We start from the raw sequence: 27,433 nt of genomic DNA, 5'->3' as shown, positions 1-27,433 counted from the left end.
GCAGTGAAGCCACTCGATGCACCAAAACTCACGCCTGAGGGCTGCGAAGAGGCAGAGGAGGTGGTGGATGCCACGGGGGTTGCCCCAGGAAGGGCACCGAAACCCCCGGAGGACTGAGGAGCTGAACCCACAGGGGCGCTCAGCCCCTGCCCAAAACTGAATCCCCCACTGGCGCTGGTCACCGTGGTTACCGTGCTGCCCCCGCCCAGAGAGAAACCCCCTGCTGTGGAGAGGCCGGTGCCGCCAGAACCAGCACCACCCCCACCTCCAAAACTGAACCCCGCACCTTGAGAGGTCGCACCCGACAACGAGCCACCCGCTCCAAAAGAAAGCGGCTGCACCGTCGCTGTCGTCGTTTTGGTCGTTACAGGACCCCCCAGCACCAACCCAGAACTCTGACTGGCCAAAGCAGCTGCAAAATTAAACCCCCCGGAGGTGGTGGTGGTGTTGGCAGTGGTGGTGGCAGAACTACCAGCCAGAGCACCGGGGGCAGCAGAGACACCGCCCAGAGAGAAGCCAGCTGACAGCTGAGGTTTGCCCACATCCTGAACAGAGGAGGCAGCAGCCGGAGAAGTAGCTGCACCGAACACTGGCTTGAAAGTGTACTGCGATGCTGCAGTGCTGGCCCCTGATGACGTCAATGTTGTCGAAGCTGCCGTCAACCCGGCTGCAATCCCCATCGAGGACATGGAACTCGGGGAAGTCATGACGATGACGACAGCGACGATGACGTTGGCTGCACGCCAGACAACGATGCCAGAGCGGCAGCCGCACTCAGCGTCGGGGCAGAGGGGGTGCTGCCTAGCGATCCTGCCCCACCCGTCGAACTGACAGGCTTTCCACTGCTGCCACCAAAGCCCACAGATCCAGTCCCTCCAGACAATGGCGCCAGACCTGCAACACTGGTGGCCAACGCTGACCTGGAGCTAGGGGTTGACACAGCACCTCCACCCGAAGTTTTGGTGGTCAGGAGGGAGGGGAGGAGGGAGGGAGTGGAGACAGGCTGGGAGGAGGTGGACAGGGGGGTGCTGAGGAGCTGACTGAGGGAAGGGGTGGTGGTGGTGGTGGTGGTGGAGACTGCTGCTGTTGTTGAGGAGAGGGGCCGTAGGGGCTGCGTGGAGGTGGTGGTGGTGGTAGTAGTGGCAGATGTGGATGTGGTGCTGCTTGATGCGACTGTACTCTTGGAAAAAGCATCTGTAAGACCAAAAAAAATTCTTTTAAACGATGCACACTTGTTGATGCAGCGACTGTGATGTATTGGAGAGACACGTGTTAATGAGACACAAAATTCCTTCCAGACAGACCACACAAAAAGAGAACCTGACTCTGTGCTGCAACGCAGGGCAGGGTCTCCTCTGGTGTGTGACCTCCTGGAGACCTAACACTGATACGTCCCTAGGTCGCAAGGAGACTATGACAGACTAACCCAGGTGTGGCTGTGTGAGGAAGATTCCAAACGAACGCCATGGGAGTAATATGGCACTAAACAGTGCAGGTGATGGAGCAGCAAAAAAAAAAGAAAAAAAAAAAAAAAAAGAAAGGTCCAACAGAGATCGGGAGAGAGAAGAGTATGCAATGAGTGAGAATCATTTCTTTATCTCTGCTGTTCTCACTGTGCACTTCTTATCTCTGTGTTTGTGTGTGTGTGTGTGTGTGTGTGTGTGTGCAAGCTTGAGTGTGTCCACCTGCTTTTGCAAAGCGCCTAGAACCCTATTCTTAGAAGAAGCGCTATATAAATTCACTTTTCGAAAAAAAAAAGAAAAAAAAATTCCACACTCTCAGTTGCATCACTCTCGCTCCCCATACACAGCCACACCCATCTCCTACATCACGGTGACAGCAGTCCTCAGGGAGCCATCACACTGTTAGGTCACTGTAAGGCCTCATACCAGAGGAGACCCTGCGCTGCTGACTGCAGTCCATACAGAAAAAGGCAAGAAAAACTTACTTTAAGATCAGGTGAGAGAGAGAGACAGAGAGAGAGACAGAGAGAGAGACAGGGAGAGAAAGAACCACACATTGTGAAGCTTAGTGCCAAATCATAGAGAAAATAAAGCTTGTGGCATGGTGAAGCTAACTGGCAAATAACAGAAAAACAAAACTTGTAGCATAGTCTAGCTTAGTGCCAAATAACAGAAAACTTGTAGCGTGGCGTAGCTTAGTGCCAAATAACAGAAAACTTGTAGCGTGGTGTAGCTTAGTGCCAAATAACAGAAAACTTGTAGCGTGGTGTAGCTTAGTGCCAAATAACAGAAAAAAAACTTGTAGTACAGTGTACCTTGGTGCCAAATAACAGAAAAACAAAACTTGTAGCATGGTATAGTTTTCAGCCAAATAACAGAAAAACAAAAACTGTAGCATGGTGTAGCTTAGAGCCAAATAACAGAAAAACAAAATTTGTAGTACAGTGTAGCTTAGAGCCAAATAACAGAAAAACAAAACTTGTAGTATAGTGTAGCTTAGAGCCAAATAACAGAAAAACAAAATTTGTAGTACAGTGTAGCTTAGAGCCAAATAACAGAAAAACAAAATTTGCAGTACAGTGTAGCTTAGAGCCAAATAACAGAAAAACAAAAACTTGTAGCATAGTGTAGCTTAGAGCCAAATAACAGAAAAACAAAAACTTGTAGCATGGTGTAGCTTAGAGCCAAATAACAGAAAAACAAAATTTGTAGCATAGTGTAGCTTAGAGCCAAATAACAGAAAAACAAAAACTGTAGCAGCGTGTAGCTTAGAGCCAAATAACAGAAAAACAAAAACTTGTAGCATAGTGTAGCTTAGAGCCAAATAACAGAAAAACAAAAACTGTAGCAGCGTGTAGCTTAGAGCCAAATAACAGAAAAACAAAAACTGTAGCAGCGTGTAGCTTAGAGCCAAATAACAGAAAAACAAAAACTGTAGCATGGAGTAGCTTTGAGCCAAATAACAGAAAAACAAAATTTGTAGCATAGTGTAGCTTAGAGCTAAAGAACAGAAAAACAAAAACTTGTAGCAGCGTGTAGCTTAGAGCCAAATAACAGAAAAACAAAATTTGTAGTATAGTGTAGCTTAGTGCCAAATAACAGAAAAACAAAACTTGTAGTATAGTGTAGCTTTGAGCCAAATAACAGAAAAACAAAAACTTGTAGCATAGTGTAGCTTAGAGCCAAATAACAGAAAAACAAAAACTGTAGCAGCGTGTAGCTTAGAGCCAAATAACAGAAAAACAAAAACTGTAGCAGCGTGTAGCTTAGAGCCAAATAACAGAAAAACAAAAACTGTAGCATGGAGTAGCTTTGAGCCAAATAACAGAAAAACAAAATTTGTAGCATAGTGTAGCTTAGAGCTAAAGAACAGAAAAACAAAAACTTGTAGCAGCGTGTAGCTTAGAGCCAAATAACAGAAAAACAAAATTTGTAGTATAGTGTAGCTTAGTGCCAAATAACAGAAAAACAAAACTTGTAGTATAGTGTAGCTTTGAGCCAAATAACAGAAAAACAAAAACTTGTAGCATGGTGTAGCTTAGTGCTAAATAACAGAAAAACAAAACTTGTAGCATAGTGTAGCTTAGAGCCAAATAACAGAAAAACAAAAACTTTTAGCATGGTGTAGCTTTGGGCCAAATAACAGAAAAACAAAACTTGTAGCATAGTGTAGCTTAGAGCTAAAGAACAGAAAAACAAAATTTGTAGCATAGTGTAGCTTAGAGCTAAAGAACAGAAAAACAAAACTTGTAGCATAGTGTATCTTAGAGCCAAATAACAGAAAAACAAAAACTGTAGCATGGTGTAGCTTAGAGCCACATAACAGAAAAACAAACAAAACTTGTAGTACAGTGTAGCTTTGAGCCAAATAACAGAAAAACAAAAACTGTAGCATGGTGTAGCTTTGAGCCAAATAACAGAAAAACAAAAACTGGCAGCAAACCAACAAGCCAACTACCCCTCATCCTCAGTACAGGAAAGCCTGAAGGTTGGTTAGACTGCTGCAATACTGTATTTGTATTTGCATTTGTATTTCTTTTCATCACAACAGATTGTGTGAAATTTGGGCTGCTCTCCCCAGGGAGAGTGCGTCACTATACTACAGCGCCATCCCCTTTTTTTTTTTTTCCCCTGCGTGCAGTTTTATTTGTTTTTCCTATCAAAGCGGATTTTTCTACAGAATTTTGCCAGGAACAACCCTTTTGTTGCCGTGGGTTCTTTTATGTGCCCTAAGTGCATGCTGCACACGGGACCTCCATTTATCGTCTCATCCGAATGACAAGCATCCAGACCACCACTCAAGGGCTAGTGGAGGGGGAGAAAATACTGGCGGCTGAGCCGTGATTCGAACCAGCACGCTCAGATTCTCTCGCTTCCTAGGCGGACGCGTTACCTCCAGGCCATCACTCCACATGGCCATCACTGCACCTACCTGTGGCCAGGTGACATTGATGCAGCTGTGAACTCGGTACCCTCACAGCACTTTCACTTTTCCCATGCGGCATCACTGCGCTCGGACGAATCCATGTACGCCGCACCACACCACATCTGCTAGGCAAATGCGTGACCACCACCAGCACAACCCAACGCGCTTGGTCAGGCCTTGAGTGCATGCAAAGTGTCACCTATCTGAGTGGCTATCTTCTACAGAATTTTGCCAGTGGACAACACTTAACGCTGCCATGGGTTCTTTCTCAATGCGCCAAGTGCATGCTGCACATGGGACCTTGGTTTATTGCCTCACCCGAATGACTACGACGCTCAGTTTGATTTTTTTTAATCAAACGGGAGAAACGGTGAGAGCGGGATTTGAACCCAGGCCCTCACAGACACTGTGTTTGCAGATAAGCATCTCAACCATTCTGTCACCTTCCTCTACAGACCCAAAAACTTCCTTGTACAAGCCATGCTGAGGAGAAGTTGATGTGAAACCATCAAAACATGCAAAGTAAGTTGTAACTTTTGACTCTGAGATAGGACATATCTTCTATCATGGTAAAGCTTACTTAGAAGTGTGGGAATTGAATAATTATGGCATGGGTGGGAGTGCTTCCGCTGCTGTACAAACATCCTTGTTGGCATTGTGGTGACCTTTTCAGTTTTTATTTTCAAATCCTTTATTTCGCTTTGTATTGTACTGTATCCTATTGTACTACTCATTTTTGTCACAACAGATTTCTCTGTGTATAATTCAGGCTGCTCTCCCCAGGGACGTGCATTACTAAACTGAACTAAACACCACCCACTTTTTTTTTTCTTTGCAATTTTTTCTACCTGCAAAATTTTTATTTTTTTAAATTTCTAAGTGAATTTCTCAACAGAATTTTGCCAGGGACAACCCTTTTGTTGCCGTGGATTCTTTTTCCTACACTAAGTGCAAGCTGCACACGGGACCTCGATTTATTGTCTAATCCAAATGACTAGCGTCCAGACCACCCTCTAGTGGAGGAGGGGGGCGGGCGGGGGGGGGGGGAGGGAGTAAGTACCGGCAACTATGGGTTTCCAACCACAGCGCACAGATTCTCTCGCTTCCTAGGCAAACGCGTTACCTCTAGGCCACTGTGATGCATTACCCTGACAATCAGAGAGATAAGTGTTAAGAGACGCAAAGGCTTTCCAGACAGAGACCACAAGGAAAGAGAACCTGACTCTGCCGCAGCGCAGGGTCTCCTCTGGTGTGTGACCTCCTGGCGACCTAACACTGATAGGCGGCAAGGCACACTATGAAGGAGACACACACACTTCTCATATCTATATGCGTGCCCTGGATCAGGGAAAACGTGCTGCAGGCTCACCGTGCTCTTCATCATCGTCCAGAAAGGCCAGCATCGCCTGAACACGCATCGTCTCCTCCGCTCTTCTGTCAGACTCCAGGTCTGCTGGGCTGGCCACTGCCACGGGGCGTACCTGACACACACACACACACACACACACACACACACACACACACCCAGCATCACACACTGACTGAAACCATTTATTGTCAGATTAACTTTTTGTTATACTGACATTTTAGCAACCATTTGAATCAATATTAACCAAGCAACACAAAGAAAATCAAATTTGAGAAAAAAGAAAAAAAAAACACCAATGATATGAATTTAAAAAGAACAACATATTTAACAAATCAATTGACCAAATTCCAACAATATCAATATCTCAAAAAATGTTTTAACACACACACATAGTGACATACTCGCAGACATGTATCCCCCACCCCCCCCAACCCCCATGCATGCACACAAACGCCCATTCAAATTCCACCACCTCATCCCCCTACCCCAAGTATAGTCACATTTTGATTTCACTCCCCCGCTCCAAACACGTGTAAGTGTTCACACCCACATGTCACACACACACACATCCAGTGTCACACACACACACACACACACACACACACACACACACATCCAGTGTCACACACACACACACACACACACACACATCCAGTATCACACACACACACACACACATCCAGTGTCACACACACACACACACACACAACTGTGTTGTTTCGATTTCTGTTGTGTTTATCTGTTGTTTTCTATTGGTCTACTGTGTTGGGTTGTGTTCTGTTGTGTTGTATCTGTTGTGTTGTTTTGTGTTGTGTTATGTCATGTTGTGTTGTATCTGTTGTGTTGTGTTGTGCTGAGTTGTGTCATGTTGTGTTGTATCCGTTGTGTTGGGTTGTGTGTGTTCTATGAAATGCATTTTGTTTTAATCTAAGCCATATTTACTTCATAGCTTTTATAATCTTTAAGTGTGCTTTTGCATTCATATGAACACACTGGATGTTTTCCATTGTCATATAGCAGTTAATATGTTTATAGTCAACTATGATGTAAGGCGCTTCGAGCAGCATTGGTGCTGGATATCACACCACAGAAACAGCAGCAACATAAGAAAAAAAAATAAACCAAAGAAGCTCACCACAAAAGGAACATAACAGCAACATAACAACCCAAACCACAAAAACTCACCACAAAAGGAACATAACAACATAACAACCCAAACAAACCACACAAAGATGCTCATCACAAAAGGAACATAAGTATATCAACAACAACAACAAAAAACACGAAGAAGCTCACCATAAAAGGAACATAACAGCAACATAACAACCCATACGAACCACACAAAGAAGCTCACCACAAAAGGAACATAACAGCAACATAACAACCCAAACACCACAAGAAGCTCTCTCTCGCCACAAAAGGAACATAACAGCAAAACAACAACCCAAACAAACCACACAAAGCAGCTCACCACAAAAGGAACATAACAACAACATAACAACCCATACGAACCACACAAAGAAGCTCACCACAAAAGGAACATAACAACAACATAACAACCCACACAAACCACACAAAGAAGCTCACCACAAAAGGAACATAAGTATATCAACAACAACAACAAAAAACACAAAGAAGCTCACCACAAAAGAAACATAACAGCAACATAACAACCCACACAAAGCACACAAAGATGCTCATCACAAAAGGAACATAACAGCAACACAACAACCCAAACAAACCACACAAAGAAGCTCACCACAAAAGGAACATAACAACAACATAACAACCCAAACAAACCACACAAAGAAGCTCACCACAAAAGGAACATAAGTATATCAACAACAACAACAAAAAACACAAAGAAGCTCACCACAAAAGAAACATAACAGCAACATAACAACCCAAACAAAACAAAAAAAACACACACACAAAGAAGCTCACCACAAAAGGAACATAACAGCAACATAACAACCCAAACAAACCACACAAAGAAGCTCACCACAAAAGGGACATAACAGCAACATAACAACCCAAACAAACACCACAAGACGCTCTCTCTCTCTCTCTCTCACCACAGGTGCCCGCTGTCGTAGCCCACTCCTCTGGGTCGCCTTTTGCTCCAACCTGTCCTTCAACGCCTTCTTCTGCGGCGTCGACGCGCGGGCGTCCTAAAATATTCCAGAATCACACATCAGCTGCTGTTGGCAAAACGAGGATAATTTGTTCCTGAAATTATGTTTAACGTATTCAGTCCTGCACCCAAGCATTGTCTGTATTGCTCTAGTGTCAAAATTCCATATAATCAGAACAGTTTTCACATTCCAAATTATAATTTGCATAAACTGCAAGAAAAGGGATCAACAGTATTATACCAGCTGCTGTGGCAAAGTGGTTAGCGTCGCAGACTGACAGCTGGGAGGACGCGGGTTTGAATCCCAGTGGAGGTGGGTTTTTCGGCCCGTGGCCGGCTCCTACCCAGAGTTGAGTGTGCTGTGGGCCTTAAATGGGGAGACTGGAACCACACAGTCGAGTGTTGTCCACTTCAAGGATGCGTCTTTGGGTGTGTCGCTCTCATTACCTGACCAACACTACAAGTGTCTGTATCTCTCCAGCCTGGTTAACGCTGGGACATCATTATGACAGAAAGCATAGAGTACAGCCTTGTCACACAGTCCCAAACCAAAATGAACCTCCATAGCAACATTGTCATCGTCATCATCATCCTCCTCCTTCATCATCATCAATATAAACAAAACAGTCTCAAAGTCTGTGGCCTTTCATGCCCTGCTCTCATGGTGACCTCAGTTTCAATACCCCTCCACTTCTGTGCTTGGGGTGAGTCCTGTCAATGTTTTCAGTGTCAGCAGATTCATGGGGGGGCTGTTGTTTGAGGGGCGTGGTGGCGGTCTCCACTCTGGGAGGGACGCTCACTCAGTCTGGCTCCGCGACTAAGCCATTATTGTCGTTAGTAGGGGGCTTAGCAGGTGGTGTCCTAAGTACGTTAAATCAGAATAGGCACCACTGAACACCATCGAAGTGACTCAGCAGCAGTGCACGGTCTCCTCTGGTGTGTGGCCTCCTGGCGACCCAATATCGATGGTTCCCTGCGGACTGCTGACGCTGGAACTGTGACGGACGAACCCGGGTGTGGCCGTGTACGGGGGAATCTAAATGAGCAGCGTGAGAGTAATGCCACTGAAACAGTGCAGATGATGGGGCAGCAAAAAAAAAAAAAAAAAATTCAACAGTATTTCTGGGAGAGTCCACACGTAATTCTGAAGAAAAAAACTACGTTTTTGCTGATTTTTTTTTTTCACATCAATATGGCATGGAATCTTGCCCAGGCTGTAAACTCCCCTGGGTTGAGAAAGAGTTAATCCCTTCCATAATTTCTGTGACCCACTGGTGCAAACACCAGCAGGGGGTCTGTTTCATGTCCTGTGTAAAATACTACTCCGCACAAGCTGGAGAAATCAGAAGTAGCTAGCTATTGGCTTGCAGCCTCACAGTCTTCGTCGTCTTCTTAATAACATGAGACAACAGAAGTCCAAACAAATGAACGACAGAGGAGAGGAAATGAACAACAACACCAAAAAAATAAAAGAGACTTCGCCGCTTGGTGCGTAGGTTGCAGGAATGGAAGATTAGATATAATAGCCGCAACAGCGTTGAACTTTCAATCTGAGGGTCCCAGGTTCGAATCTTGGTGACGCCTAGTGGGTAAAGGGTGGAGATTTTTCCAATCTCCCAGGTCAACATATGTGCAGACCTGCCAGTGCCTGAACCCCCTTCGTGTGTATACATACACAGAAGATCAAATACGCGTGTTAAAGATCCTGTAATCCATGTCAGCGTTCCATGGGTTATGGAAACAAGAACATAAACTGGATGCACACCCCCAAAAACGGAGTATGGCTGCCTACATGGCAGGATAAATAAACAAAACGGTCATACACATAAAATGTTAAATGTTCCATGTTTGTCTGATTGAATGACACAGGAAACGAATGATGAGCACCCAACTGCAGCCGTCAGTCAGCTCTACCCAGGTAGGCAGCTTGTTGTGCACAATGACCCCGTGTTTGTAAAGTGCTTAGAGTTTGGTCTCCAAACGAGGATAGGCGCTATATAAGTATCCATATCAACCAATCAATCAATTAGATGGCTGTCGGAAAAAAGCAGCTACATACATAAAACAGAAGGGAGGTGATATACTAAAGGAGACATTAAGTGTGAAGAGTGTGTGTGCATAATTATGTGTGTGTATGTGTCATTTTTTTCTTCTTTTTTTTCAGTCCATTCATTCCAAGTCAAGCAAAAGCTTACAACTCACCAGACTGGCTTGTTTTTCTTTCGGGGGTACTCTCGGTTGTGTTTCGCCAGGAGCATTAGACGTTGACGACTGAGGTTCCCTGAAAATAAGTCGCACAATTCATATAAAAATATTAATAATAATGGGGAAAAAAATGTGTATTCATACATAATGCACTCTACCTCCTCAGTGTAGGGGCCCAAAGCATTAACACTATGGGGAGGGGGCCGCTGAGGAGGGAGGCAATATAAATCAATCACACAGGGCACTGTAATGACTTAGAAGCGAGATGAATGGAATGTCAATGTGTCCATGACAAAGCACACAGACACACAAAGACACACACACACACAGAGACACCCACATACAGACACACACACTCAGACACACACACACACACCAAATCACACCACACGCGAACACCTACACCTCCATGAAAGCAGACTTCTGCAGATATGTTTTAAGACCAAGCTTTAAACTGTCGGTACACTATGTACGGATGACAATACATAGAGGATACCAAGCTTCGATGAAAACGATCGTGAGTGTACGTGTGTGCGTGTTTGTGTGTGTGTGTATGTGTATGTATGTGTGTGTGTGTGTGTGTGCGTGTGCGCGCACACTTCACACTGAGTAACTCTCCACAATAATAAAATTATAACCGAGACCGTTGGGAAAAGCAGCTGTCTCCTCTGCTGTTCTGACGGTCATACAGGGACATGGTTGTCATAGCATACCACACCATACCCGCCCAACACAATTTCATCTCTATGTTATAAATGTTTCCACAAACCTGCCTCTTCCTATCTCTGTGGCTCCCCATCTCGCTCTCTACAACTGGCTTTGGATCCAGTGTTTGCACATACCCAGATTCAAACACTCCACTGTCGGCCGCCGTTCTTTGTCTATGGACTTAACATTTGAAATGAACTTCCGACGGGCGCAACAGCCGAGTGGTTAAAACATTGATTGTCAATCTGAGGGTCACGGGTTCGAATCACGGTGACGGCGCCTGGTGGGTAAAGGGTGGAGATTTTTACGATCTCCCAGGTCAACATATGTGCAGACCTGCCAGTGCCTGAACCCCCTTCGTGTGTATATGCAAGCAGAAGATCAAATACGCACGTTAAAGATCCTGTAATCCATGTCAGCGTTCGGTGGGTTATGGAAACAAGAACACACCCAGCATGCACACCCCTGAAAACGGAGTATGGCTGCCTACATGGCGGTGTAAAAACGGTCATACACGTAAAAGCCCACTCGTGTGCATACGAGTGAACGCAGAAGAAGAAGAAGAAGAAGAAACGAACTTCCTCTTTCGCTTCGTCAGGTCTCCGCACTCAGCTCTTTCAACCCACCTCTTCCCAAGATAGCCTCCCCTCCCCCACCTCTCCAACTCCACCACTCCCCCCCCCCCCCCCTTCTTTGTCTTCAGTTTCCCCACTTTAGAAATTCTGCAAGTGTGTGAATGACTGGTAGAAAGGGCTTTGATTTGTCTCTGCACAAGATTCAGCGCTATATGAATGCAAATAATCTTTATCACTATCATCATTATTCTCATCCCTCACCAAGGGACTTGATGGGAGTGGTGGTCAAATGGTTATGGTTAAAACACTGGATTCTCACCCGAGTTTCCTGGGTTCGATCCCAGGTTTTGGTAAACCTGTTGGATAAAGAGTGGAGATTTTTCCAATCTCCCAGGTCAATGTACGTGACAACCAACAAGTGCCTGAACCCTCTTCATGTTCTTGTGCGTGCAGAAGATCAAAATACGCATGTTGAAGAATTTGCAATCCACGTCAGTGTTCGGTGGGTAATGGAAACAAGAACATACCCAGCATGCACAACCCGAAAAACAAGAGTACGGCTGCCTACATGGTAAGGTAAAAAAAAAAATTAAAAAAACATACATGTAAAAACCCACCCGTACATTCAAGCAGCCCATGAACAAGAAAAAAACAAAAATGACACAAAAAAAAACAAGGGACTTCACTCTACCTGCTGGTGTCAAGGTCATCCGGCCCCTGATGCCGGTTGTCTCTCTTTGTGGCAGGAAGTCTCTCATCAGGTCCGGCAGCGTCCGGCCGTGTTCGCTTGTTGACGCGGGCACTCTGCTGCACTTCTGCCTCCGACACCTGGCGCTGACATCACAGGTCATCCTTATAGAACATCGGCAAGGCCTAACTGTCCAGTTTTATGCCAGAATTGTTTCTGGTCATCTGTGCTGTTGGGTGTAAATTAATTAACAGCAGAATAATACTGAAACATCACAGACATAGCAGACTTAAAGAAAAGTCAACATCGCAATCCACATGAAGAAATTCAGTATAAAACTTCTTTTTATCTCCTTTTTTTTTTTTTTAAGAAAATTGCTGCCATTAATATCATTGGGAAAAAAAAGTTCACCAACACCCACAATCACACAGAACCCCCCCCCCCCCCACACACACACACACACAAAATCTACCTGTTCCTCACGGGAGGTGGCTGTGGCTGTGGCCACAGCACCCCCCTCCTCAACAGATGGCCTCTTGTAGGAACTGAGGGAGCTGAGGATGCGGCCGTTGCTGTGCCGTTTCTCTCGCTTGGCCATGGGCAGCGCCTCCCCTCCCCCGCCGCCTTCCTCCACAGACCCGCGGCGCGGCGCCGAGGACGGACGCTTCAGGCTAAGCGGCTGGAGCTGGAGAAGGGGAGAGAAGCCCTCCGACTGGCGCGACAGGTCGGGTAACTTGTCCGGCATGGTTGGCATGGAGACGGAGGACGACGTTGACATGGTGCTGTCCTGTCGCCTGAGGAGGGGGTGGGGGTGGGGAAACAACAAAAGACAATCAGAGAGAATTATACCTACCCTGCCACTGACGGGCGCAACAGCCAAGTGATCAAAGTGCTAGACTTTCAATCTGAGGGACCCGGGTTCGAATCTCACCGAGTTTGAATTTCACCCCCGAAAACAGAGTATGGCTGCCTACATGGCGGGGTAAAAACGGTCATGCATGCAAAAGCCCACTCGTATACATACGAGTGAATGTGGGAACTGCAGCCCACGAACGAAGAAGAAGAATCTCAGTAACACAGCATGGGGGTAGAGGGTGGAGACTTTCTCCCCGATCTCCCAGATCAGCGTATGTGCAGACCTGCTAGTGCCTGAACCCCCCTTCATGTGTATATGCAAGCAGAAGATCAAATATGCACGTTAAAGATCCTGTAACCCATGTCAGCATTCAATGGGTTATGGAAGCAAGAACATACCCAGCAATTAACATCCCTGAAAACAGAGAATGGCTGCCTACATGGCAGGGTAAAAACGGTCATATACGTAAGAGCCCACTCATGTACATACAAGTGAAAGTGGGAGTTGCAGCCCACAAACGAAGAAGATACAAAACAATGCATGCACACGCACGGACACACACGCAACACACACACACTTGTTACACTCTGAATCATAATGTAATAGTATCTTATCCACATGTTTTTCCTTTTTACATAATAATTGATGTGTGCATGGTGATAAGTGAAGGGTGTGTCAGTTGTTTGTTTTTTTCTCGTTGATTTTTGTTGACGGGCATTTTATTTTAAGTGAGCCTAAAGAAAATTTTCTGTTTTTCGTTGAAGCAGATAATAAAGTATTTTGAATTGAATTGAATTGAATTACCCTGCCACTAACCAAAATTGTCCTCTTTCGAAACAAACTTGAAAACCCATCTGTTCAAACATGCCTTTCGGTGTGATGAGCCCACTTTGCCCTCTACTGAAGTCATTATGTAGTGTGTGTGTCTGTGGGTGGATGTCTGTGTGTGCGCGGGCGTGTGTGTGTGCCGAGCTTATGTGTGCGCGTGTGCGTGTGTAGGGTATTTTTGTTGTGTCTAAATATGTGTGTGTGTGTGTGTGTGTGTGTGAGAGAGAAAGAGAGAGATAGAGAGAGAGACTGTTCATACCTGCAATTTGTAGTATTGTCTTGGTGGATAGATACACATGTATCTAATATGTGTTGTTTTTTCGTGTGCTGAGGTATGTTATTATACACTATTGTATATGTGTTGCTTCATGTATGGCTCTTAAGCTTTGAGTCCATTACATTGGGAGTTTGCGCCATATAAGCACAATCTATTATTATCATCATGATTATCATGTATCATTTACTGACATCAAAATCATTCTCATTTTAATCCTGTCATACTTTGTAAGAATATAACACAAATATTCTCTTTTTGGGGGGGACAGTTTGGTGTGTGAGTGAGTGAGTGTGTGAGGGGGAGAGGGGGTGGGTGGGGGAAGGGGCCAAGAAAAAAAATGCGTGAACAGGTATCAATATCATTCAATAAATCGTTACTGTTATCATTATCAGCGTCTCAAGTACCAAGGTGCCATGCTGTCTTTATTAACCGTTTTCAGCACTTACCGCCTCTTTGCCATTTGTGTGTACTCCTCCTCCATCATGCCGTCATCTCTTGACGCCAGTGTGCTTCGTTTCCTGCTGCTGTTAGACAGACAGTGAGTAAGTGGTACATCACCAAGTGCTGTCAACGAAGAATGAAAATAAAACAGTGAACAATACCATGCAACTCATGCAGTACTTGGTCAAATACGTATCAGTATCAGTATCAGTAGCTCCAGGAGGCGTCACCGCGTTCGGTCAAATCCATATACGTAGGCGACCCCACATCTGCCAAGCAGATGCCTGACCAGCAGCGTAACCCAACGCGCTTAGTCAGGCCTTGAGAATAAATAAATAAATAAATAAATAAAATAAAATAAAATAATATAACCCCCCAAAAAATAAAATAAATAAATAAAATAAATAAATAAAAAATAATACTAACAGATAAATACATAAACATACTACTACTAATAATAATAATATTTATAATATAATCAAATACGTAAGACGAGAGGAATCGGGTGTAATCAATACAGTGTCTATAAAAAAAAAAATGTTTCATCTAAATCATAAACAAGTAAAACCTAAAAAGGGAGGACGAAAGTGTAATCGTATCAGTCATGTCGTTATTTACATATACATATATATACAAATTTGCTTCTCCTTTTTTAATTAATTACTTCATGTGAATTTAAGACCTTACACATTCACAGAAAGAGAGGATGGGAAGAAGGCAGAAGAGACAGAACAGACAGCTCATCAACTAACTGATAGAAGGAATGTATGTGGGAAGGGGGGGGGGGGTGAGGGGGTGTAGGTGTGTCGGTGTGTGTGTGTATATGGGTGTGTCTGTGCATGTGTTTGTGTCTGTGAGTGTCTACATGAGTGTGTTTGCATATATGTGCATGTCTGTGAGGGTGAGAGAGAGAGAGAGAGAGAGAGAGGGAGAGAGAGAAATGAACTGAATTGAATAAATTTTATTTTCCCCGAGGGTAATACAGTAAGCAAAAGAATGCTTTTTTTTTATGCAGCCCTCGAAGGGGAAACAGTAACATAAACAAAGGGGGAATCATTATATTAGTACAGCATGCATATTATAGTCATGGATACATGAATGGTAATTTGACATTCACAACACTAAATAGAGGAGAATAAGAGGAGAGAGATATAAGGGGACAGATAGAAAGAGAGAGAGAGAGAGTACAAAAAAATGAAAATTAACATAGGTCAAGATAATGATCAATCAATGAATAAAATGAAATGATAAAAAATACTTCTTCTTTTTTTTTTAATTAAAATAAAGCCTACACAAGCATACATGTAATGTATATTACCGTGTAAGTTTCAAGCATGTATACTAACACTGGAAGTTTCAAGCCTGCACAGTGCATGCATGCATGCAAGAGAGCATCTATCCCTCGTCATAATGTACACGTGTATGTGGCCACACAACTCGTGACAATTTTTTTTCTTCTTTCTTGCAGATGACAACCTCATCTCCCCTAACTTTTGACACACCTGCGGGTAAAGGGTGGAGATTTTTACGATCTCCCAGATCAACATATGTGCAGACCTGCCAGTGCCTGAACCCCCTTCGTGTGTATATGCAAGCAGAACATCAAATACGCACGTTAAAGATCCTGTAATCCATGTCAGCGTTCGGTGGGTTATGGAAACAAGAACATACCCAGCATGCACACCCCCGAAAACGGAGTATGGCTGCCTACATGGCGGGGTAAAAACGGTCATACACGTAAAAGCCCACTCGTGTGCATACGAGTGAACGCAGAAGAAGAAGACACACCTGCCCTACCATACAGTACAATCAAAGACAGAGGGTAACGCTGTCTCTCACCTCCTCTCCCTCAGGGCAGAAATCACAGTGTGGGTGTCCACCCCCTGTCCCCTCTCAGGTGAGGTGGAGGGTGATGGGGTCACCAGGAACCTTCAACCATCAACAACAAAAATCAAAACAATCAACCAATTTTTTTTTTTCATTACTAAGAACAACTTTTTTTTTTCATTACTAAGAACAATAATAAATATCAGCCCAAAAAAAAAATTCAAACAGGTGAACTGGACAAGAAAAATAAAGTTGTATCATTTAATTCTGCAGTACAAACCTAAATTAGATCTGCCATGTTAAGAAACATGCAATAATCTGATACAGATAAAAAGTCATATTTGATATTAGCCATAACAACTAAACAAGTAATTATCATGAACACAGTGGAGTTAACTTTGCATTAAAAGAATTAACTGTCTTTCCAATTTAAAATAATAATAGAAGAAAAAAATAATGATAAATTAGAAAAGATAACATCAAGAATGAGCAAGGAGCATACACAGAACCTAAAAAAAGAACTAAACTTTCTAATAAATCTCATGAATGGCCTTTTCAAAACTGAAAAGGTTATCATTAAGGTGTGAAACTGAATTTTAAAAAATATATATATATATCATATTCACATTGGGAATCAACATCCTCTAGTCTGCGAAATGCCAACTAAAGCCCAGACACAATCTGCGTCTGAGTTACTTACATGTTTCCTTATTGAGTTATTCTACCAGTTTCTGAGTAGTATCTTAAAGTTAAAATAATAATAATGGACATTTGTTGAACGCTTTCCTCCCTAAAAGAGAGCTTCAAAGCGCTTTACAATAAACATTAAACACACACACACATGTGCACGCGCAATAACTCACAAAAGAAAGAAGAAAAATAATGATTTAGCGCACAATAATATAAAATAGATTCAGAGACTACACATATTACATAATTACACACACACACACACACACACACACACACAATGAAAGAAAGAGTGAGTTTGCATGGCTTATAACTGAAAAGGTATGGAAGGTCTATTTAAAAAAGATGTGTTTTCAGACCAGTTTTGAAAGACTGAAATGAAGGAGAGCGGCAAAGATCGTGAGGTAAAGTGTTCCAGACATATGGAGCTGAATAAGAAAAGGAAGAATCACCGAAGGATCGCGTTTTAAAACAGGGAGCTCCCTTTCTTTGCGGTTTATGCATAAGGAGGAACGTAAAAAAAAACATTTTAATTGGACGAACTTTGATGCAAGAGCAAAGCTCACGCACGGGGCTCAACGAATTAAGCCTTGGACTTTCAAGCTAAGGATCCTGGGTTCGAATCACAGTTGTGGTGCATGGTGGGTTAAGGGTGACAAGTTCTTCCGATATCCCAAGACAACATATGTTACATGTGCAGGCCTGCTGCTACCATCCCACAAGTGCCTTAATCCCCTTTGTGTGTACGCACATCCAGAAGATCAAACACCACGATAAACATCTCGAATTTCAAGTCAGCGTTCGGTGCGGGATGAAAAAACAAGAACACACCCAGCAGACACACCGTCAAAAACAGAGTAAGGTCACCTAAGCGGCAGGTAAAAAGAATCATCGATACACACAATAAATAAACCCCCACTGGTACATGTACACACGAGTGAACGTGAAGCTGCAACAACACGTCAACACAGGAGGAGGTTCACCTGGGCGACGACGGCACCAAAGAGCGATCAGGGGCCGCAATCTTAACAGTGCTGGGGCTCTGAACGTTGCGGCCACTGATGAGGTGCAGGGACGGCCGTCGCTGCAGTCGCACAATGGGCAGACGGCCGGGTGTGGATCGCGTCGGGTGGGTCGGCCCATAGTTCAGGCTGTGGGAGCGCCTCACCTGAGAGCCCCCGGGCGACGATGCCAGAGGCGAGGAGTAACCCTTGGCCCTGAGAAATAATCAGATAAAATATTATTATATTTATAAGCAATTTATCATTACTATCATTATTCAAACTTGCGCCCAGACCAGCTCTAAGAACATGCAGTGCATACATTCCAGGTATGTATATATTCATATGTTTATTATCATATTAAGCATACATTAAAATGTTGTGATATATATATATATATATATATATATATATATATATATTGTGTGTGTGTGTGTGTGTGTTGGTGTGCATGTGTATGCAAGATAATATGTTGTGATTGGTGTGCTTTTAGTTTTATGTGCAGTGTAGCGTTGGTCCTGTATACATTTGTTTGTCATTTTCATGTCTGTGAGACTGCAAATTGTTACATGTTATTCCTGTGTGTGCTTGTGTGTGTGTGTGTGTGTGTGTGTGTTTGTGTGTGTGTGTGCATGTGTGTGTTTATCTAACCCTTTCGCTGCCAGGAAAATAAGATTTAACTGAAATGTATTTGCCATGGTTTTTTCACAAAAAAAACAGGTATATTTTTTCAAAAAATTTTGTGCTCTTTGTTATTGGAGAAAGACCCATAAAAGTATATATTTTCTGAAAGGAAAATGAATAAAGAATACAAAACACATGATGTTTTCCCATTTTATGTATTATCAGTGACATGTTGTTGCTTTGAAATTAGTGTTTTATTTTTCATCACATTTTCAACTTATTCATTACAAACATCAGTCAGGTAATTTGCACTAAAATATCATATTTTCTGGACAAATGGATAATACCTGCACACACAAATTACACTAGTACAACCACAATAAAAATTTTAAAAAAAAAAAAGAAGAGACAGATACACAATGTATTGTGACTTCTCCAAGTGATAATATGGATGTGGGGCCACACGCCCCCTTGGTCTCCACCCCCCTCCTCTTCATCCCTCTCACAAATGGTCACTTCATCCAGTTCTCATCAGACAGTGTTGGCTGAGTGCCAAGATAATTACTCACACTGTGTCCCCGCTAAAAATTTGGTCACTTTCTGTCGCCTGCTACAGCTGTACAGTCAGCATCACTCACTGATAGACATATCTTGGCCAGTCTCTTCATTGCTCTCTTTATTTTCAATCAAATCATCCTACAAAAGTTCATCACTGTGACGAGTTATCTTGTCATTGTGGCCGCGAAGCGTACATGCTTGCGCTGACGAATTATCTCGTCATATAGGTCAGCTAAGGGTTAACATGTACTTGTTTATTTAATTTTACTATTATTGTTGTTATTATCATTATTATCTGCTTACTTATTTGCTTATCTACTTATTCATTAATCATTTATCTACTTTTTTTCCAAAAGGTCTAAGCACGGTAGGTAACACTGCTAGTCAGGCATCTGCTCATCAGATAAGATATTGTGTAGTATATAGAGATTTGTCCAAACATAGTCACACCACCTTGAGCAACTTAAGTATATGAAGCCCTGATGATAAAAATAATCCACTTTTTTGTTTCAAAGACTGGATAGCAGGTGTCAGCACCTGGGTAAATGTGGAGATCTATTACTGATTAGTCTTCTAGTTCTACATTTTCCTATGTGAACAAGAGTCCAGACCAGCTACAGTGCTAGTAAGTGCCTTAAGAAAACAAATTAATTTAATTCCTTTTGTGTGTCTACAGTATATCAAACAATCAGGGGGCTAATACACATGTTTGCATAAGATAAAAGATCCTGTATTCATCACACAGCATGCATACACACACCCTGTCCTCAGATTTTTTTTTTTTTTTTTTTTTTTTTTTTTTAAATAAAAACGACCTATTTCACTGGCGAAAGATTACACGTGGCCATGAATGAAATCAAACTACTTCTTCCACGTGATGACCAACAGCAGTATGCTGATGAAACTGTCATTTTGTGAGAGGTTGCTGTAGTGAGAGGAGTGGTGGGGGGAGGTAGGGGCAGTGTGTTCACATCTCCAAAAAGGCCAATCTGGCAACCGTTGTGGTCTCCACGAATACTCTGCTTTCCACAACGTTACTTACCACTGGTAAAAAAGGAGGGAGGTGGGGTTGCAGGGTATGGGGAGGGTTGCTGAAAGAAGGGGAGGGGTGAGGGTTAGTCCTTCAGGTTCAGGTTCAGGTTCAGGTTAGGGGCTGATGTTGATCATCGTAGCCTCACGGCTTTTTACGCCCCGTCTCATTTATGATTAGCACAAGGCCTCACGGCCTTCTTTGTGCTATGTCGTTTTCGGTCTTGTCTCAGTCTAAGTAGACCCAGTTACAATTATCTTGGACCATCAAAGTCAAACCAGATGTCTTTTAAAATTTTGTGATTATTGATAAGGTTCTTGAAGTTGTTGGTATTGGAAGCATACTTCATGTTAGTGGTTAGTTTGTTCCAGTCGTTAGTAACCCTATAACTGAAAGCAAATTTCCTTGTGTTGTTGTTATGTCTCTGTTTACAAATTTTATCAACACTGTTTCTTGCTTCCATATTAGTATCTGGCGGTGAATCAAAGAAGTGATCTTTTTTAATATTGTCTATACCATTACAGATCTTATAGGCTTGAATCAAATCTCCTCTTTTTCGTCTTGCTTTCATTGAGGGTAATTTTAGGAATTTCAGTCTTTCTTCGTAAGACAAATCCTTAATTTCATGCACCAGTTTAGTAGCATGTCTTTGCACTCTTTCAATAGTAACTGATTGACGTATTAGTCTAGGACACCAGGCAGGGAGACCATACTCCAAGAGAGGTCTTACAAGAGCTTTATAAAGTCAGAGAAAAATATCCTTATCAATAAACGAAAAAGTACGTTTAATAATACCCAGCCTTTGATTTGCCTTGTTAACAGCTTGGTTAATATGTCTGTCAAACAGTAAGTCTTTATCAAACGTCACCCCTAAGTCTTTCTCCTCTTCACATTTCACAATATTGGTTATTCCTTTGTCGTTTTTCATTACATAGTTATGTTTTGGGTTTGTTCGACCAATGTGTAATACTTTGCATTTGGAAGCATTAAAGTATAAGTTCCATTTTTCAGACCATTCTATCAAGGAGTCAATGTCATTTTGCATTATATGTCATGAACTTGGTGAACAGTAAAGTATAGTGTCATCTGCAAAAATTTTACATACACTTGACACTGTTTGAGGCAAGTCATTTATGAATAATGTAAAAAGTATGGGTCCTAAAATACTACCCTGTGGAATTCCACTAAGGACCATTGCTTCCTCTGAATAACTATTTCCCACCTTAACTCTTTGTTTTCGGTTAGTGAGAAAATCCCTAGTCCAATTTAATACTTTTCCTGATATTCCATTCAGATTCTATCTTTTTTAATAATCTCTGGTGTGGCACAGAATCAAATGCTTTCTTAAAGTCTAAGTAAAGCACATCAGTATCTTCGCCCCTGTTTATCATTCGTGTGAAGTCTTCCATGACTTCTACTGTTCTAGTAACTGAGTTACACATGATCTGTGTTTCCGAAATCCGTGTTGGCATTCCGCATACAAACAATTTTCTGTCATATGATCAACAATAGTATCTCTTACATATGATTCCAGAATTTTACATGTAATACAAGTCAAACTAACAGGTCTATAGTTTCCAGGGTCAGTTCTTGTACCTTTTTTAAATATTGGCATTACAGTAGCCATCTTCCAGTCATCTGCTATTACCATTTGTTCAACTGATTTATTAAACAATATGCTTAGCGGTTCTGCTAGCTCTTCACTTAACTCTTTCAGAATCCTTGCTGGTACTGCATCTGGGCCATGAGCTTTATTTGGATTTAGTTTTTTCAACTTTTGTTTTACAGATTCACTTGTAATTTTAATGTCAGTTACCATTTTGCCATTTGATCTTGATCCAGGGTCCAGATTTGGTATGTTATCAACTTTCTCCTTTGTAAAAACACTTGAGAAGAAACTGTTAAGAGTATTGGCTTTTTCTTTGTCACTTACAGATTTCGTGCCATCCTTGTCAATTAGGGGGCTTATTCCAATTTTTGATTTAGTTTTAGTTTGGACATATTTCCAAAAGCCTTTTTGATTAGATTTGACATCTTTAGAGAGCTTTTTCTCAAATTCTTTAGTTGCACTTTTGATCTGTTTGTTACATAGGTTTCTTGTTTCAATATATTTTTGATAATCTTTACCATTTTTTGTATTAAAAAATCTCTGGTATAAGTTATATTTCTTTTTGATAATCCACATAGCTTTTTTTTATCGAGCCACATGGGTTTATATTTCTCTCGTTTGATGTATCTCATTTTAGGAATGTTTTTATTTATGGTTGAGTGTAATTCCTTTTTAATATTTCATTTACACCCTTGTCATATAGGCAATTCCAATCTATGGATTTTATGTCCAATCTCATATTATTGTAATTTGCTTTGTTCATATTATACTTCATCTCCTCTTTCTTTTCATTACATTTTTGGTCTGCAATATATAGACAGAAGGCAAGAACTTCATGGTCACTTTTACCCAATGGGGACAAATGTTCAATGTCCGAAACTATTTGTTCATTGTTTACAAGAACCAAATCGAGTATGTTAGCTTTTTGCCCTTTTCTTCTTCTTGTGGGTTTATTTACCATTTGGTATAAAAATGCATTTCGTGTGCATTCTCTAAATTTGTCATCACCTTCACCAGTCCACCCTCCTGTCCAATCTACATTTGGGTAATTAAAATCTCCTACTATGCAGACACAGTCATATTTATGTAGGCAATCTCTATGCAAGAGTTCAAATAGTCTATCTTCATTATCTTTGGTACTGTTTGGGCTTCTATATACACAACCAAACAAGGTTTTTTGTCCATCTCCGCTTACAAGATCAACAAACATACACTCTTCAAAATCTGTATCGTTCATTAAACTACATTCTTTCGCATTCATACTCTCTTTTATGTACAAAACAACAGCTCTTTTTGGATTCTGATTGTGGAAAAGATCAAAACCTGGAATTTCATATTCGGAATAATTGAAATCTTTTTGATTTTTAGCTTTAGCTTCCGTGATTGCTATTATACTGGGTTTTATATCATCCATTAAAGCAAGTAGTTCATTTTTCTTGTTAAGGAGACCATTATCAGAATTTGTGTACAGGACTGTACGCAAGATATTTGGTTGAGCTGAATGGTTAAAAAGGCTAAATCTATTTTCATTTTTTGAATGGGTATGTTATCAGGCTTCATCCCGGTCCAGCTTCTGCTGGGCCCAGGTGACCTCGACAATCTCACCCCTGCGGATTCCTATGTTCTTCTCACCCTTTTCGATGCGAGCCTTGAGCTCATCTCGATGCTCTTTGTTTTTCTTTCGTTGGATGGGAGTGTAGTCGGAATTTATGTAGATCCTGTTTTTCTCTTCCACCCCCTCGTTTATTTTGCATGCTTTGCAGAGGATCTCTGTTTTGATCTCAGAAGATTTAACTTTCACACGCAAAAGCCTTGGTCTAGTCCCCAAGTTGACTCGTCCGAGTCGCACTTGTTCGTCAATGATATCCTTTCTCTCCATATTCGGATAGATTTTCGTCAGGACTTTACTGGTTACCTCTATGCAATCATGGTTCTTTCTCTCCTCAGCGTCTTCTGCTTTGCTCTCCGGAATGTTGGTAATAATCAAATTTAGCTCTCTCTTGTCTCTCTCTACCTTTTCATCCCACAGTTCATTTACCTTCCTCTCCACCACCTCCTCTATCTTTTTTTTCTATGGCTGCTCCTGAGCAATTTTCTTCAAGACGCTGAAGTCGAGCATCAACCGATTCAAAAAGTCTGAGAATCATGTCTAGCTTGTCATCAACAGCCACTTCTGCTTTGAGTTTACTTTTACCTGCTCGACATTCCTCACAAACCCAATCAATGCCAGCCTCAGAGGCTTGGCTATCGCATAGAATATCAAATGCCTCATCTGAGAGAGATGTGCAAGCTTGGTGCATCCAATTCTTGCATTCATACGAATCATAGCATTCTATGCAATCTTCACCATCAACATTTTGTTTACATCCAATGCATGGAAACGCCGCCTATGCTTTGTCATTGCTACGAGACTCTCTTCTTGATGAATTTAAACTACTTTCACTTTTCTTCCATCCTGCGCCTGTGGTTCCCTGCCTGTTGTTTTTGGAGCCACCTCCCCTGCCTCCTCTACGACCCCCCATGATTCAAAAATAACCAAGAATAAACCTCAATGAAAGCAGTCTTACCTTATATCTCTTGTCTTCGATAGTAGGTTGGTAGAGATAATTCACAGGGAAGGTTAACACAGATCGTTAATAGGACGATTTTTTAATCCGCCATTTTTGTTAGTCACATGTAGAAGCACCACAAGAACACATAGCGATTATCCAAGAAATATTCTTTGCACAGTAGAAAACACCGAGCTGGGTGCATTTCTTGTGTTATATTCTACAAATCTGTCAATTTTTGTGTTAATTGGAGCACTTTAACCGACAAATATAACCACAAACAAAAACGAGATTTCTGTTCCCTGGGCGAACGTCATCAAACTAAAGAAACAGAAGGGTTGGAGGGAGAGGGGTTGAAAATTTACTTTGTTGAGTCACAGGTAGGAGGCCAGTTTGGACCTAAACTAAACTGAAGTAGTCCAACAACTCGGCTGTAACAACCTCATGGAAAAGTGTGTTTCATATACTTTTACTTTATTCTCTGCCACTGCTGCATCCACTCACCCGCCACCGAAACTTTCGTTCAGCTCAATGACACGTTTGATCTTGGGCAACAAAGGCGTCGTCAGAAGCGAGTGTCCTGAGGGATTCGTCACAGGATTTGATGACCGGACCGAGTCATCTGCAGAACCATGATATTCCGCCGAGCCGCCGCTTCTCGTGAATGTCGACCGCGGAACCGATCCACGAATTCGCTGTCTTTCGGTCGATCTTCCATTGCCATCTCCGATTCCTCCACACCTGTCATTTTTGCCTCCATTTTCTTTCCCCTTTCGCTGACCTGCTGATGGTCTTCCAGATGAATCTTCCTGTTTTCCGTCCTGTTTCAGAAACGAAAACCAGTTTTTCCACATGTTGTCTTCATCCACTTCCGACGTGGGCTTTGAGCTTTTAAAATCCTCGTTTCACCACCGGAAGTCAATGTGCATGTATTAGTATCTATTTACAGGACTTTACTAAAAGTGCATATACTGGAAATGCGTTTCGATTTTCAAATCATGCTTTAGACTTTTATCATCTGTTTTGATGTTGATGTTAATAGTCAAGATCGTCAAGCAAAGAATAAATTGCCAATCTTTGTTCTTTTCAACTTCACGATGTTAAGCTTTGTAATGGGTATTGAAGAGTGCAGCTTTCCGGCACTCCGAGCTGTCTGCACGGGCCCGGTTCAACTTGACAGTATGAGCTGGCGGACCAGAATATCGATGATTCATTCGTGGCCAATGATTTTTATATCTGATGTATTACACAATGCTCTGTTACACACACACACACACACACACACACACACACACACACACACACACACACACACACCGACACACACACTGACACACACACACACCCAGCTCAGTCACACTGGCACACACCGGCACACACACACACACACACACACACACACACCGTGGCACAGAGGCACACACACACACACACACACACACACACACACACACACACACACTGACGCACCGGCACTGACACACCGTGGCACAGAGGCACACACACACACACACACACACACACACACACACACACACACACACACCGTGCGCGCACACACACACACACACACACACACTCAGTGACACACACACACACACACACACTGGCACACGCACAATGGCGGCACGCGCGGGCACTGACGCGCATCAGTCCATGACTAGATGTACTGACGCACCGCCGGCACACAGCAGAACCTATGTCTCAGTATCTTAACTGATCTAAATTATCTGTCAAGTTCTCAATCCAAGTGCTATGGCCTGTTTTAAGTGGTCAGTGATTCTAAACTGCATCGCGAGCATTAAGATACTGCAGTGAAAACAATTAGACGAGATTTACTAGATTACAGGAAGGTGGCCTATACACCAGTCAAGTTGTTTTTCTTTCTTTCTTTTTGTTTTAAAATTCACGGGGTTTTTTTTTTCTTCTTCTTTTTTTAAATTAAAAAAAAAAATTTTTTTTTTCGTTTTTTGGTCGTGGACACTTTTTAATCCCTTCGTATGACAGGCTTCAAGTCATGTACGCCCGTGTCAGTGTGTCAGTGTCCGTCCCTCGTGTGTGTGCGTGTGTGTGTGTGTTTGTGTGTGTGTGTGTCCAGTGTGCCGTTGCAGTGCGCGCACATGTGTGTGTGTGTGTGTGTGTGTGCGAGCGGATTAACTGGCGTGGCCGATTTTCTCTGAGTTTGTTCCGCGGCATCGAGTTTATGTGAACTTTATAATGTCAAGCATCATCTGTTTTTGTTGGGGTTTTTTTGTTGTTTTTTTTTTTTTTTAATAATAATAATAATGGGCATTTATAGCGCTTAATTAAAGCGCGGGATACGGAGAAGGTGAGTGTCAGATGAGGAGCGCAACTGTCGCGATGGAGTGTACAGATGTAGAAGATCAGTAAGATAGGAAGGAGCGAGACTGTTCAGGGATTTAAAGCACAGCAAAGACAGTTTATTTTCAATTCGTTTCTCGACAGGGAGCCAATGAAGAGAACAAAGCAAGGGAGCCTTATGGGTCTCGTGACTAGACGAGCAGCATGTTGTTGTCAGTTGTTTTTGCAGTTTGTGTGTGTGTGTGTGTGTGTATGTCAGTGTGTGTGTGTGTGTGTGTGTGTGTGTGTGTGTGTGTGTTGTCGTTGTTGTTGATGGTTGGTTTTTGTTGTCGTTTTTTCTCTTCAGTCTTTTTTTTTCTTTCCTTCCTTTTTTTCTTCCTTTTTCCCCCCTTCGTCGTCTTTTTCTTCAACCACATGTTCACGCGTCAACGATCTTGACCAGACACGAAATACACCCTGGGGTCATTGGAGGCGAGCCGGCTAAATTTCCCCAGAATAAAATCCACCAGTGATGAGGGGGTGATGAGAGCACAACTGATGAGGCTGTTTGCTTGCAATTTGCTGGTTTATTTGCTTGTGTTGACTACAGTTGCAATTTGTGGTTGTTGTTTTCCATTTTTTTCTGGTCCCATGCAGTGGGCTGTGGTTTGGTCTTTTGTGACACATTTTGTAGTAGTTTCGGTGACGCATTTAGTTTATTGTGCCCTCTGTTTGTGACGTCTTTTGATGTGACACGTGTTTGTGACGTGTTTC

General features: G+C 42.4%; 1 protein-coding gene across 1 annotated transcript; it reads right to left on the bottom strand.

The window, feature by feature from the left end:
- Positions 1-589: 589 nt before the first annotated feature.
- Positions 590-25,225, bottom strand: LOC143301855 (uncharacterized). Its single transcript, XM_076616271.1, has 10 exons — positions 24,863-25,225; positions 17,971-18,204; positions 16,310-16,399; positions 14,476-14,553; positions 12,541-12,862; positions 12,072-12,214; positions 10,095-10,173; positions 7,834-7,929; positions 5,759-5,870; positions 590-1,194 (listed from the first exon to the last, which is right to left on the bottom strand). The coding sequence occupies exons 1-10, from the start codon at positions 25,210-25,212 to the stop codon at positions 704-706; spliced, it is 1,995 nt and encodes a 664-aa protein (XP_076472386.1). The 5' UTR covers positions 25,213-25,225; the 3' UTR covers positions 590-703.
- Between the last annotated feature and the right edge of the window lie 2,208 nt (positions 25,226-27,433).

The sequence above is a fragment of the Babylonia areolata genome, chromosome 28 (assembly GCF_041734735.1).
Source record: "Babylonia areolata isolate BAREFJ2019XMU chromosome 28, ASM4173473v1, whole genome shotgun sequence".
In the NCBI taxonomy this organism is placed as follows: Eukaryota; Metazoa; Mollusca; class Gastropoda; order Neogastropoda; family Buccinidae; genus Babylonia; species Babylonia areolata.
Note: the sequence above shows the minus strand (reverse complement) of the source record. Positions and strands in the feature narration are given on the sequence as shown.

Bases quoted from the DNA above. Each gene is read 5' to 3' on its own strand.
- LOC143301855 (XM_076616271.1), bottom strand. From the start codon at position 25,212: ATGTGGAAAAACTGGTTTTCGTTTCTGAAACAGGACGGAAAACAGGAA. The intron at 12,863-14,475 runs GTAAGTGCTGAA...CCCCCTCCTCAG, and splicing joins ACACAAATGGCAAAGAGGCG to GCGACAGGACAGCACCATGT. The intron at 10,174-12,071 runs GTAGAGTGAAGT...ACTTATTTTCAG, and splicing joins GATGACCTTGACACCAGCAG to GGAACCTCAGTCGTCAACGT.